The sequence below is a fragment of the Taudactylus pleione genome, unplaced genomic scaffold (genome assembly GCF_031769625.1).
Source record: "Taudactylus pleione unplaced genomic scaffold, aTauple2 ptg000043l, whole genome shotgun sequence".
NCBI lineage: Eukaryota > Metazoa > Chordata > Amphibia > Anura > Myobatrachidae > Taudactylus > Taudactylus pleione.
Window position 1 is genome coordinate 6,937,430 of NW_028284445.1, and position 14,144 is coordinate 6,951,573.

Consider the following 14,144-nt stretch of genomic DNA (forward strand, 5'->3'; position numbering starts at 1 on the left):
CCTTGTCCCACCCACTCCAGCCTGACACCTTGTCCCCTCTCCTCTAGCCTGCCACTTTCTCACCTCTCCTCTCTAGCCTGCCACCTTGTCCCCTCTCCTCTCTTGCCTGTCACCTTGTCCCATCCACTCTAGCCTGCCACCTTGTCCCATCCACTCTAGCCTGAGACCTTTTCCCCTCTCCTCTAGCCTGACACCTTGTCCCCCTCTCCTTTAGTCTGCCCACCTTGTCCTCCTCTCCTCTCTAGCCTGCCACTTTCTCCCCTTTCCTCTCTAGCCAGCCACCTTGTCCCCTCTCTTCTCTAGCCTGCCACCCTGTCCCCTCTCCTCACTTGCCGGCAACCTTGTCCCCTCTCCTCTCTAGCCTGCCACCTGTCCCCTCTCCTCTCTAGCCTGCCACCTTGTCCCCTCTCCTCTCTTGCCTGCCACCTTGTCCCCTCTCCTCTAGCCTGCCACCTTGTCCCCTCTCCTCTCTCACCTGTAGCCCCTCGTTTGCCCTACCACCTTCTCCTATCCATAGTCTTCCACCTTTTCCCCTCCTCTCTGCTCTGCTGCATTGTCCCCTCTCACCTGTAACCCCTCCACACTGCCACGCCACCTTGTCCCCTCTCCTCTAGCCTGCCACTTTCTCCCCTCTCCTCTCTAGCCTGTCACTTTCTCCCCTCTCCTCTTTAGCCTGCCGCCTTGTCCCCTCCACTCTAGCCTGCCACCTTGTCCCCTCTCCTCTCTTGCCTGCCACCTTGTCCCCTCTCCTCTCTTGCCTGCCACCTTGTCCCCTCTCCTCTCTTGCCTGCCACCTTGTCCCCTCTCCTCTCTTGCCTGCCACCTTGTCCCCTCTCCTCTCTTGCCTGCCACCTTGTCCCCTCTCCTCTCTTGCCTGCCACCTTGTCCCCTCTCCTCTCTTGCCTGCCACCTTCTACCCTTCCCCCCAACCTCCCGGGAAACCCACCAACATATATATGCACACCGAGACACAAACACACAATCAGACACACACATATCTATCCTCTGGGTTTTATGGCTGCAAATCTTTCAGATTCAGGGATTCACTCATTGTTCAGGAATACAGAAAACAATGTGTTGTTTTTTTTCTCAATTTGACCAGGCTTGAGATAACGTTTCTCAATAACCAATACAATGCTTGATGTACAGCTCCTCACATAAATTATGCACATTAAATACATTAATTTACATGTACTCTGACTATATCTACATAAGGCATATGTAGCATGTTTGAAATTTAATTTAATTGTGTCTGAGCATGAACAAACCTGGTTCATGTAGTAATAAATGTTTAGGTTTTAAGATGGTAACACACATAAACCAACCTCAAACACCATGATCCCACCCTCCCTAAATAAATCACTACAGGAGAGAAGAGTTTTTTTTAATTGGACGCGATCACAGAAAGGAAGAGAAAAAAATCAAACCGTATGAGAGAGAATGGAAGGTATTTGTGCCAAGTGCCACCTTTCGCCTACTGTTCATGGTCATGCAACTGTTATACTAAATACACCCCACTAGGATATATCCGCCATGAAGTATAAGCAGGAGATGTATCAAGCCTTGGAGAAAGATAAAATGGAGAAGTTAACCAAAGCAACCAATCAGCTTCTAACTCATTTATCTAGAACAGTCTTTGAAATTACAGTTAAAAGGTGATTGGTTGCTCTGGGTAACTACTCCCCTCTGAGGCTTGTTACATCTCCCCTTAAATATTAATACCGTCTTCCTTTTAAGTAACAAGGAAAGAAAAAAGATGCACAAATATGGCAGTGCATCAGCTATGGGCTCTGAAGTCAATATCCAATCAATGTTTTTATAGAACAGACGGGGTGCTGTGGTTTCACACTAATGACATTTCAGGGGATTTATTGCAGGCCAATAAATAGCAATGTTCTAGCTGATAACGTCGCACAGTGGTATTACAGACCGCTACAGAATGTAAGACCTGCAATAGTTAATGCTTTGCACTATAAATCAGTCCTCACAATCCACTAACTTATTTCAAAGACTGATAAGGAAAATAAACCGCAAATGTAAAATATGTAAGAAAGATTTAATGTAGAGACACATCGGTGAGGCGGAGATATTCTGCAATCTATAGATAAATATGAATGCTGTGCATACTTCTATGTACAACTGGGACATACATACTTTCGTCATTAGTGAGATCAGAGTGACAACTGTATAACGGTGTTCACTGGGTCATTCCCATCTCACCCCTTTTTGTTTCTGGTGCCCTAGGTTGGTATGCAGTCATATTGTCAACAGTGATCAGGTCATCACCAGAATGATGTCGACATAGTTAAAATGTTGACACCTGGAAAATGACGACATATAGAATGTCGACATATCAAATGTCAGCATTAGGGTTAGGTATAGACTTATGTTAAAACCATATTGCCGGCATTATTGAAAATGTTGACATTTCATTAGTGTCATTCTCTCGTTGACCTAGTATACTGAACCCCTCAGGTTATGTGGACTACAATGGACCATGGGGATGGTGTCATGTACAATCCCAACCTGTACATGGCTCCACATGAACCTTACAGGTGTAGGAGAGATTCCTTTTAATAAATGATTACAAGAAATTCTAAGAAAACAGAACCTGATGAATGGCAATACTAAAAGAATTGATTTATGTGTCGAAAAAACTACCACTTCTGTATTATAAGGAATAATGAGCCCGCTGCCATAAAAAAAGGGCTAAGCCTTCTGCCTTTATATGGACACAGAACACCTTGGTGTCACTAAACAAATGAATAATCAATGCATGTATAAAAGGTTCACCACCGTATCTGAGAAGCTGTGAAGCAATCGCTGACAGCTGTACTGGAAAATAAATTGTAACATAGAAAATAATCTCTCACCTTGTAACCTGGTCCAAGCTGGTGTATCGCAAAGATCTGAGCGGGATTTAAAGCCTCTATGAAGACATACACTGCTCCGAGCTGACCACAAAATACTCTGTTTGCATCAGCAGTTTCTGATGAGCCGAGGAAGCATTTGTCGTAACTCTTATAAAAGAAAATTATAAAAGAAAATTAAAAAATTTCAAAATAGGAAATATTGAAATGAAAGCATTACTCGAACAAGTTTTAAAAGATACATCAGGAATGAAAAACTCTTATGGCATAGAAATTAACTGCCCCAGATTTGGTGGGTCAGTCCACGGATATTAAGATTTTATCCTGTAAATTATATTCTTCATTGTCACTAGTCATGTTATTCGTAAAAAAGCTACAAAATTCTTCTATCTAAATCTAAGCATCAAGCAAATAAAATACAAATTACATTTAAAGTATGCCTACAAATTTTAAAGAAATCAAAACGGGTGTTCAATAGGTTTATTAGTAGTAGTAGTAAAGTGCACGCCTATCAAAACAATAAAAGGAAAAAAAAGGGGAAGAGCGTGGGAGCAGCCTGGGAAGGATCAGAAGATCCCTCTCCGGTGAAGCTCACTCCATAAGGACAGAACTGCTAACGCCAACTTCAGATGGCATTAGCAATTGGGGCCAAACTCCAAGAAGCCAAACTTTTTGGAAGTTGGTAAATTTGACCAGACCACAGTCCCACTGAGAATAATAGGGACTTAGGGCCTGATTCAGAGCCGTTCGTAAGCAGCCGCTCGTTCGTTCCGAGCGATGTTAGCCCAACTGCGCATGCGTACGGATCGTTATACGCATGCGCTAACCAGTCAGTGCGGCCGAAATTCATGTGCTCGCAAAACAGCGAATGCCTGCTATTTTGAGTGACAGAAAGAGGCGTATGTGGGTGGTAACAGGGGAAGGTGCTTGAAAATGGGGAGTGGAAATCAGAACGCAGGCGTGCTTAAAGGTCAAAACGGGCGTTTTATGGGTGTGCATATTTAAAACAGCAGCGTCATTGACCACGTCACTGGGTTATTTTATAGTCAGAACTGCTCGCAAAATTGTGGTAGCAAACACCAACCCCAAGAATAGCGAGCAGTTCATACCCTTGTCGATGTACTCGATTAATCTAATAAATAGCGGACATGACGTAGGATGCGAGCGGCCAGGGGGCGTATTTTTCCAAAAGACGAACGCAAGTTTTGTTCACTCGTTCAGACATAGAGGCGTGAACAGACAGCAAACAGCGAACGGTTCATTTGAATAGCCACCCCTTGTTTTAGAACGAACGACCGCAAATAGCGAGTGGCTCTGAATGAGGGCCTTAGGTCTGTAGCTTTATGTTGTCTAACAGACGATAATTCTGACTTTTCTTATATTGCAGTGATACTAAAAAGAGGGCACCTTAGACGGCTTGGGTACGGGATGCCGGTGCTCAGGATCCCGGTGGTCAGAATCCCGATACCGGCATACCAACAGGGTTAGGATACCGACACATGTCGGTCGGTGGTGCTGCTACTTAAAGCTGAGCTACAACCTGTCTGTGTAACTTGCACAGAAGTTTTTCCTATTAACCTGCAATCTAAGTGAATATTTATTAAAGTATTTCAGTTACTATAAAATATCATTCTCATCACACCCATTAGACACGTCATGATGCGGTCTGCCGGCCTGCAGTACAAGTGTATACCTGCATATCATGTACAGCACAAAGGCTTCCTGGGAAACCTATGGAAATTATATATAGTGTGATGGAAAGAGATTTATTAATATTAATTAGGGAGATAAAACCCAGGGATTACAGCTAACAGCATACAGTCACAGCCAGGATAATCTCACACATGAGCTTAGTGTCAATACATTTGTATCCCTGTAATAAATACTTACATCGTTGGTGTTGACATGCCAAGCCATGTCCCCGTAAGATACGAGCTGTCCATTTACATAGCAGCGGATCTCACTGTTCCTCCAGCGGTTATAGATGTGTACAATGCTGATCATGTACCACTGAGAAGACATGTATTACGCATATTAGTACAGATTAGAGCAAAGCGCTAACAGGTGTGTCAGCCTGCCAATCACACTTATAGCATTTATCATATTGCACCACGGAATATGGTTTACTGGTCACTTTGGGGATCTGTAGTATTTGTGTATAAACAATAATGCCCCAAACAACACAGCAGAATAAATCTTATGCGGATAAAACCATCGCTAGTAAAAAGTAGAAGACAAGCTCTCTGATGACTGATACAGCCATTAAATGCAGCTGTCACCTACACATAACAGAGAGAGAAAGGTTGTGGGCTAAAGCAATCACTAGGAACCAGCACCAATCAGAAGAATGTGTGCCTCAGTGATGGTGACATTAATCCTGAGTGTGGGGAGTGTGTTCTTATATGTGACACTTCTGTATTTGAAGCCTTTTATTGTTTACACTGTGCCAAGCTGTTGCAATAAAACTACAGTGCAAGACATAGTTAACATTAAAAAAAAAAAATTTGAGTCCTCATCACTCACTAATCAATCTATCTCAGCAGTGCACCAATGTACATAGGCATTGGCCGAGATGAGGGTATGTCTTGCTATCATCGGCCAGTGCTAACAATCTGTCCTTTGCAAACCAGCACGCTTCAGAAGACATCTATAGTCAGTGTCGGACTGGGGCATGACGGCCTACCGGGGGAATGCAGTGGTAGAGGACCATGCTGAAGGGGTGTGGCCAGCCACTCAGACCGCTTGGCTAACCCATGTTGATCAGTGGTACTACTCCACCAGGTAACTGACCATCTAAAAGAGTGAATGTATGATTTAAGGTCTGGAACCTGTCCCCTAGAGGAGGGGGTGGGCCCTCTGGCAGTGTGGCCCACCGGGGATTTCCCCTGTACCCCTGTGGGCCAGTCCAACCCTGCATCTAGTTGCACCTGCACAAGTATAAACATACAAAACACCCAATGAGGATTAGACGCTGCGCCCCAACCATTAGTAAGTTTTTATTAATTATTCCCACTGTGCACAGCAGACTGTAATGTTTCACATGTACTATGTATAATTCATTCACACTTATTGCATACGCATTTACAGGATTTTACTACATTTTCCTTATGCCAAAGTAGCACAGTGTCTAGGAGCATTCCTTCCAGGGGAGAGATCGCTGCTCAATACACTGACTACCTGCACTATTATTCCTACACAATAAAGACTGTACATAAACTGGATTTATCATATCTTATGGAAAATAGTTTAGACTTGTTGTGTAGAAAATAAAAATACAAACCATATAATACACTGAATGTAATTATATACAAAAATTACATTGTGTAACCGTAAAATCAGCTCTTTCAATTTAGTATGCTTTGGGTATTATGCAGACTTGATCTTAAATTTTAAATGAACAATACTATCTCCTTTAGCCATTTTAGGGTTTGTTAGCTGTTAATCCCATCTGTTGTATGCATTGTGATTTTAGCCCTTGCAAGAAGGTGCAATTACTGCATTGTCAATCACGGCTTCAATTCAAAAAGGAAACGGGCAATGAGGTGCAAACATTCATTATAACCATTCTGTAGAGAAACTATAAAATGCAATTGATACAGCTTTAGTCTTTCAGACACACTGCTCAGTAATTTATTTTGTACCATGACTTTGTGATGCATGCCACATAATGGCTTCAATCATATGATGTTATCCAGAGACGTAATTAAATATTTCCATTGGAATTAGCCTAGACTAATAAAGTTCAAGTTCATGTTAAGTTCACAGTGAAATTATGTGATATCAGACTGAGATATACCAATGCTGTCCTTAAACTGAATCTCGATAGGGAGAAATAGATGAGAATCTGAACAGGGGATAGGCTACATGTTATAAGAGACCACCATAAGAACTGTAGGATGCAAAATGTTAATACAGAATATAGCAATGTAGTAACAGATAAAAAAAAAAAGAGAAGAAAAAAAACGAAGGGGAGCGAGTGGGTCAGACAGATGTAGAGAGGAGAGGGCAAGCAGGCAGACGGTAAAGGCAAGGCAGTTATAGAACCAGCAAGGAGATGGCCAGGTGGCTAGCAGTTAAAGGGAGAGAGTGAGCGGAGGGAGGTGGTAAGTGCCAGACAAAAGCGAGGGGCAGCCAAAAGAGAAGCGACAAGCGATGGGCAACCAAAAGAGAAGCAGCAAGCAAGTGGCAGCCAAAAGAGAAGCAGCAAGCAAGGGGCAGCCAAAAGAGAGGCTGCAAGCGAGGTGCAGCCAAACGAGAGGCGGCAAGCGAGGGGCAGCCAAAAGAGAGGCGGCAAGCGAAGGGCAGCCAAAAGAGAGTCGGCAAGCGAGGGGCAGCCAAAAGAGAGTCGGCAAGCGAGGGGCAGCCAAAAGAGAGTCGGCAAGCGAGGGGCAGCCAAAAGAGAGGCGGCAAGCGAGGGGCAGCCAAAAGAGAGGCGGCAAGAGAGGGGCAGCCAAAAGAGAGGCGGCAAGAGAGGGGCAGCCAAAAGAGAGGCGGCAAGCGAGGGGCAGCCAAAAGAGAGGCGGCAAGCGAGGGGTAGCCAAAAGAGAAGCGGCAAGTGAGGGGCAGCCAAAGGGGAGATGGCAAATGAGGGCCAGCCAAAAGGAAGGTATTGAGTGAGGGGCAGCCAAAAGTGAGGTGGGCAGTGGAGGGCCAGCCAAAATGGAGGTGGAGTGGGGCAGCCAAAGGGAGATGGCGAACGAGGGGCAGGTGGACAGTGGGACACAAGTTTGAGAATAGCTCCGCGTGTTTCTATTAGTTACAAATAATAGCACTATTTTGACACTTCAACGCTTTTATTTCCCTACTCACCTTGCGCGGCTGGAAGTCGTACTTCACACAGTGCTGGAAACCTTTTCCTTTTGACTTCAGGGAAGTGACTATCAAACAGTTGCCCACAAAGTGTGCAGAATAACCAACACCTTTACTGGTGCGGAAACTGAGGAGAGAAAACAGTTCATTGAATGAACTGAATGAATTATTTCAACATTTTAAAGGTACTTAGCTACAGACAGACAGCAATTCTACACACAGCATGACAACAGTCTTTGTGATTGTTTTGGTTACTTAAACAGCAATGATTAGATTATGGGCTCAGTAGACAACGCTGAACAGTCAAGAGAAATGTATTAAAGTAGCATTAAATTCCACCAATATCAACTGTATACTTAACCATACACCTACTGTATAAATACCAAACATTTATACATAAATTAAGATTTAATTTATATCTTTCTACTTATATACACTCTCAAGTAAAGATTACTTGGACCACTGCTGGAAGACTGGGAGAGATGTATCAAACTTTCTAGAAATGATAAGTGGAGAAGTTGCCTGCAGCAACCAATCAGCTGCTAGCTATCATTTATTTACGACATGTTCCATAATAAGTAGAATCTGATTTGCTGCTATAGGTAACTTCTCCACTTGTCCTCTTTAGAAGGTTTGAAACAGCTCACCCACTGCCCCTTATGGTGCATACTGAACAGGGTACAGGTAAAAACCAGCTGGGTCTAACCATAGCAACCAGATGCTTGTAATAATTATTCTAAACTATGTAAGAATCTGATTGGTAAGCAGCTCTTTCTTTCATTTTCTATATATTCTTTATCTAAAGTTTGCATGAGAACAAGGGAAAAAACGAGGCAGACAGATGAAACATAGGAAATCCAACGTAACGAAAGTGTGACAATAAACAGCACAAGTAATACAAGGTTGTTCAGTATAATGGGAGTAAGATATGAGAACAAAAATGAAGGAAGGTAAGAAACACAATATAGCTGGCCATACACCAGACCAACTTATCCTCCAATCATCCAACTAGTTGGTTGGTTGGAATGAAAATCCGGTAATGCATAGGAACAAATGAAAATCAGCTATTTGTTCCCAAACACCGAACAACAGACGAAAGCTGTTGTTCAGACAAGCCTTTTAAATCGTACAGATCTAACCAACTTGTCTGAACAACCCTTTTCGTGTTTTCTGGCGTTTGGGAGCAAATGGCTGATTGTCATTTGCTCCCATGCATTACCGGGTTTTCATTCCAACCAACCAACTAGTTGGATGGTTGGAGGAAAGTTGGTGTGGTGTATGGCCAGCTTAAGTATGTACTTCCATACTGGATAGGGGGAGAAAGGGTAAGGAGGGGGTGGGGGAATATGAGCAACAATAAATATGGGGAAGAGACATGTGGAAAGTGGCTAGATAGCATTCTAGGAATAAGGCTGGAGGTGAACTGGAGCAAAAAAGTAAACCAAGGAAGACATATCGTGCCAAAGAGGTCATTCCATATCAAGTGCTGAGTCTTTTCCAAGCGTGTAAGGTTGGTCCTATCGTCGGTTGGGCAAGAGCCATAATGTCTGGCATCCAGGGGGCTATATGCAAACCCACTGTTTGGAGGTGGTGTTTCTAGTTCATTCCAAAACCCTAATTAATATTGTTTCATAATAAATCCGAAAACCAAGGGAGTTGTGCACCACCACGGGTCTTGCATCTACACAGATGGTTGTGCTTGAACCTGGCCCGGTTCCCGTCACAAACAAAATCTCTAACTGTATCTTGTGAATTACTTAAGAATAGAGCATAGGTATTGTTTGAAATAGGTATTGAACTTTGTGCAAGGATTTCCTTTTTATAATATTGATCCGTACCAACCAGGAGTGTTTGTGAGCTGACCAGACTTTTAGTTCTAACCGTGTCTTAGAGATAAGAGGTGGGAAGTTCGATTGGTATAATCCAGATGGCGTTCTAGTAATGACCATCCCTAAGTGAGAAGGGTGCCAGGAAATTGGAAGAGTGTGGGACAGCCCACCAGCCACAGACTCAGGAACAGAAATGTTAAGAGCAAGAGACTTTGGTACAGTTAATCTTAAAATTGGACAAAACCCAGGCCCCATCAAATTCCTTCATCAGGTTTGGGAGGGAGATCACAGAGTTAGTGATATAAGCCAAGATCATTAGCAAATAGTGTGAGATTATATTCTGTGGGGCAGATGTATTAAGCTCTGGGAAGTGATAAAATGGAGAGCGATAAACTATTGAGCAATCATCTCCTAACTGTCATTTTTCAAACACAGCCTGTAACATGACAGTTGGGAGCTGAGTGGCTGGTCATTTATCACTCTCCACTTTATCACTTTCCAGAGTTTAGCACATCTGGCCCTCTGTCTCCTAAAGTAATGCCACTAATGTCAGTAACGTGGTATAGCCCTAGCCAACGCCTCCATGCATAGAACACACATAGTGGTGAGGGGGGACATCCCCCATCTGGTGTCATTTGTAATAGAAAAGGAGTCTCCTTTTTTAATGAAACAGAATTAACACATATTTGTAAAAAAAAAAAAAAAAACATCAAACACTAAAATTATTTCTTTTTTTTTTGTTGTCATCACAAAGTTAAAGTTATCCCACTTGTTGAGTAACGTCACTAGCGCCTAGTAAATGGACAGGTTTGTAGGGGGCAGCACAGATGGTGTAATGGTTAGCATTACTGCCTCACAGCACTGAGGTCGTGGGTACGATTCCCACCATGGGCCTACCTGTGCGGAGTTTGTATATTTTCCTTATGCTTGCGTGGGGTTCCTCCGGGTACTCCGGTTTCCTCCCACACTCCAAAAATATACTAATAGGTTAATTGGCTCCTAACAAAAATTAACCCTAGTGTGTATGTGTGTACATGTGGTAGGGAATATAGATTGTAAGCTCCACTGGGGCAGGGACTGATGTGAGTGGCCAAATTTGCTCTGTAAAGCGCTGCGGAATATGTGTGCGCTATATAAATGACTGGTAATAAATAAATAGTGTGCAGCTGACTTTAAGAGGAGGCAAGTTGCTGTATAACAAACAGTGCAGCTGTTTCTATCCTATAGGTAGGGATTATAATAGTGTGATATGTTCATTTCCTATACACAGGGCATTGCAGTGCATTTGTCTCTCAGCCTCAGTCACGCTTACAAGCCATATTAGTAGCTGCGGGCAGTTTAGTAATACATCAGCTGTAATACATTTTGGATTATGACAAAATAATGCAATGTCGAGTGTATGTACAGTAATGTAAATGTGTGAAAAACATCATCTCATTATGGGCTTATAAAGGTCGCGGAGAAATAGATCAAACACCATCAGGAATATGTAAAACTGCAGACTGTAATAAAGCAATTTCTCCATCACGGTATAACACAACACTGTTATATCCCTGGTTTGCTTTCTAGATGGGGATCCAGCCACTGCTCTCGGATAATGGATATTACCAACAGGTTACGTTTACCAAAGAACCACAGTGTGGAGAAAGTGACGGCACAGGGAAACTCACTGGTGGGCTATAAGCCACAAGAAACCACAAAGTCATTAAGTCTTTCCATATTAATAAAGTGCAATATAAACATTACTCACCAATAGAGGTAAGGTTTATCCTTGTCGACATTTATATTGTTTAATGGATCCATACGAAACCACGTGTTCAGAGTGAAACCATTTTGATAAGGCCACTTGGCTATAGGAGGCAGTGCAATAGCCTAGACAGCGAGGGACAGGAACGGGAGACAGTTTAGATGCAGAAAAAGCTATTTACTATTACATTAATTATATTAGAACTACATTAATAGCAAACTCTGGTTCTCCAGCAGTGGATAAGCGATCACCTACATATAACCTGTCAGATAGCGCTAATGAGTCAAGCTACAGTGTGACTACACCCTGTGCAGCCCATAAGGATTATTAGGGGCATCCTGACCAATTTTTTTTTTACTCAAATAATTTTTATTAGTAGAACAAAAAAATCCAATATACATCAGATAAGACAATAGTAAACAGTAATTTACAATCATCATAATATAAACATTATATTTTTTGAAATTTTATACGAATAAAATAAAGGAAAAAAAAGAGAAGAGAAAAAAAAATATATATATATATAATCCAGAAAAAAAATATAAACTAGACAAATTATATAATATAAAAAAAAAATAATAGAAATATAGCAAGTATTACATAGAAAAACCAAATAATACAAAACATTACTATAAATTAAAATAGACAAAACAGAACAGTACAATACATACAACCATTAATTGTGGGAAAACATGTGTGGTCTATCATATTAACCTTTTCCATATCGAGTTGGGGCAGTGTTAAAGCTAGCCAGTTATGGATGTCGCGTGAGAAGATGATTCAATAAAGGCCGACCAGGGTCGCCATTTTAGCAGTGGGGACGAGGATGATGAAGAATATTTAAATCCAGAGGTTTCCATTTCAAAACTTCTCCGAATTTTGGATATTATTATCGAGAGAGATGGGGGGTCACTTCTCTTCCAATATTGTGCTAGAGCTGCCCTTGTAGCTATCAAAATGTGTCCAACAACATACTTATTATGTGATTGTATTGTAGGAGGAAAATAATGTAGGAGTGCGATTTCTGGAGATTGGGGAAGAGTCTCCATAGTGACCTGAGCTATTAATTGAAATACCTCTGACCATAAGGAAAATATATTAGGACAAGACCAAAAGATATGTATCAGAGTACCGTCTAACCCGCAATTCCTCCAACATAATTTAGAGGAGTCTGGCCAGATTCTATGCAACTTGACTGGGGTGTAATATAAGCCGTGAATTAGTTTATAGAGCATTTCAGAATGGTTCAAACATTTGGACATTTTGAAAATGTTCATAAATAGAATAGACCAATCTTCTTCAGTTAGAGATATATTAAGATCCGACTCCCAATTGGATTGTATAGAAAGTTTAGACTCCCCTATCGGAGTCATAAGCGTATTATACCACATAGAAATACCACTCTTATGGCCAGTAGTAGACAATTTAGAAAGTATATAGGGAGGTGGGGTGAAAAGGAGGTGATTTGGGCCAGAGTTAGAAAATATCCAGTGTCTCACCTGCAAAAATTTAAAAAAGTCAGTTTTGGGAATACCATATTGATCCTGTAATTGTTGAAAGGATTTAAATTGATGGTTAGTATAAAGATCTCTAACTGTTATAATACCTTTCTCATGCCAGGGTGTTAATACTAGATCCTGGATCAGTCGAGAAAGGGCTAATATAGAAATATGAGACGAGGGAAGAGAAAATTCTCCATGTGTGGAAATCAATTTGTCCCAAACTATAAGGGTATCAGAGACGCTCTTTGGAATAAGGGATTTATGGGGTCTATCAGCAGTTTTAGTCCACATGATGTCCCGTAAGGGGAGAGTTTGAGATACAGAGGTTTCAATAGATACCCATAGCTTAATCGGTAGAGGGGCTAACCAGTCTTTCATCTGATTCAAAAGACAAGCATGTTGGTAGAATTCGAGATTAGGAGCCGCTAGTCCCCCTCTAGATTTGGACCGAAATAGTAGAGTCCTAGCTATACGAGGACGTTTACCCTTCCAAATATACGTAGACAGAACTGCATAGAATTTGTTTAGTAGGTTCAATGGAACTAAATATGGAATGGCTCTAAATAAATACAGAATTTTTGGAAGAAGCATCATTTTTGCAGAAGAGAGACGGCCCATCCAGGAGATTTCATAATTAACCCATGCTTTGGTAAGTGCTGAGAATTGTTCTAACAAAGGCTGATAGTTATATTTAATAACATTTTGAGGATTTAAAGGGATATTGATCCCCAGATATTTAAGAGATGATGTCTGCCAGGCATAAGGGTATTGATTCCGGAGACTATCTAGGGAAGCCTGATCAAGATTGAATGCTAGTGCTTCTGATTTTGAGGTATTTAGTTTATAGTATGAAGATGCAGTATATTCTTGAAGTATATTGTGAAGAGCAGGTAAGGAAATGTCTGGTTTCGTGACAAATAACAGGACGTCATCAGCAAAAAGACATATCCTATGCTGCTTATGGTCAATATTGAAGCCCACAAAGGAGGAGGAGGATCTAATTTTTTCTGCGAGGGGTTCCATAGCTAATGCAAAAATTAAAGGTGAAAGGGGGCATCCCTGTCTAGTCCCGTTAGAGATATTAAAGCCGTTGGACAAAAACCCATTACTGTATACTCTAGCCGAAGGGACAGTGTAGAGATTCAAGATAGCCTTCAAAAACAAACCAGAAAAGCCAAACTTAGCCAGGACCCGAGACATGAAAAGCCAGTGTAGCCTATCGAAGGCTTTTTCCGCGTCTAAGGACAATAAAACCATAGGCACGGAACAAGCTGCTTGGGCTTCCAGAAGGGAAAAAACTCTTCTGGTATTGTCTGGCGCTTGTCTCCCCAAGACAAAGCCCACCTGATCAAAAGAAACTAAATTAGGGAGAATAGGATTCAATCTA

At 41.8% G+C, this 14,144-nt stretch overlaps 1 protein-coding gene across 11 annotated transcripts in view; it reads right to left on the bottom strand.

Moving 5' to 3' along the window:
* NBEA (neurobeachin) overlaps window positions 1–14,144 on the bottom strand; it is a 634,796-nt gene that overhangs the window by 451,329 nt on the left and 169,323 nt on the right. For all 11 annotated transcript variants that reach the window (XM_088460223.1, XM_088460224.1, XM_088460216.1 and 8 more), the window contains exons 5-8: window positions 11,259–11,380; window positions 7,680–7,806; window positions 4,761–4,880; window positions 2,874–3,020 (exon numbers count right to left, since the gene is read on the bottom strand). In XM_088460223.1, coding sequence (XP_088316349.1) covers window positions 2,874–3,020; window positions 4,761–4,880; window positions 7,680–7,806; window positions 11,259–11,380 — 516 coding nt within the window. The remainder of the gene's footprint in view (window positions 1–2,873; window positions 3,021–4,760; window positions 4,881–7,679; window positions 7,807–11,258; window positions 11,381–14,144) is intronic.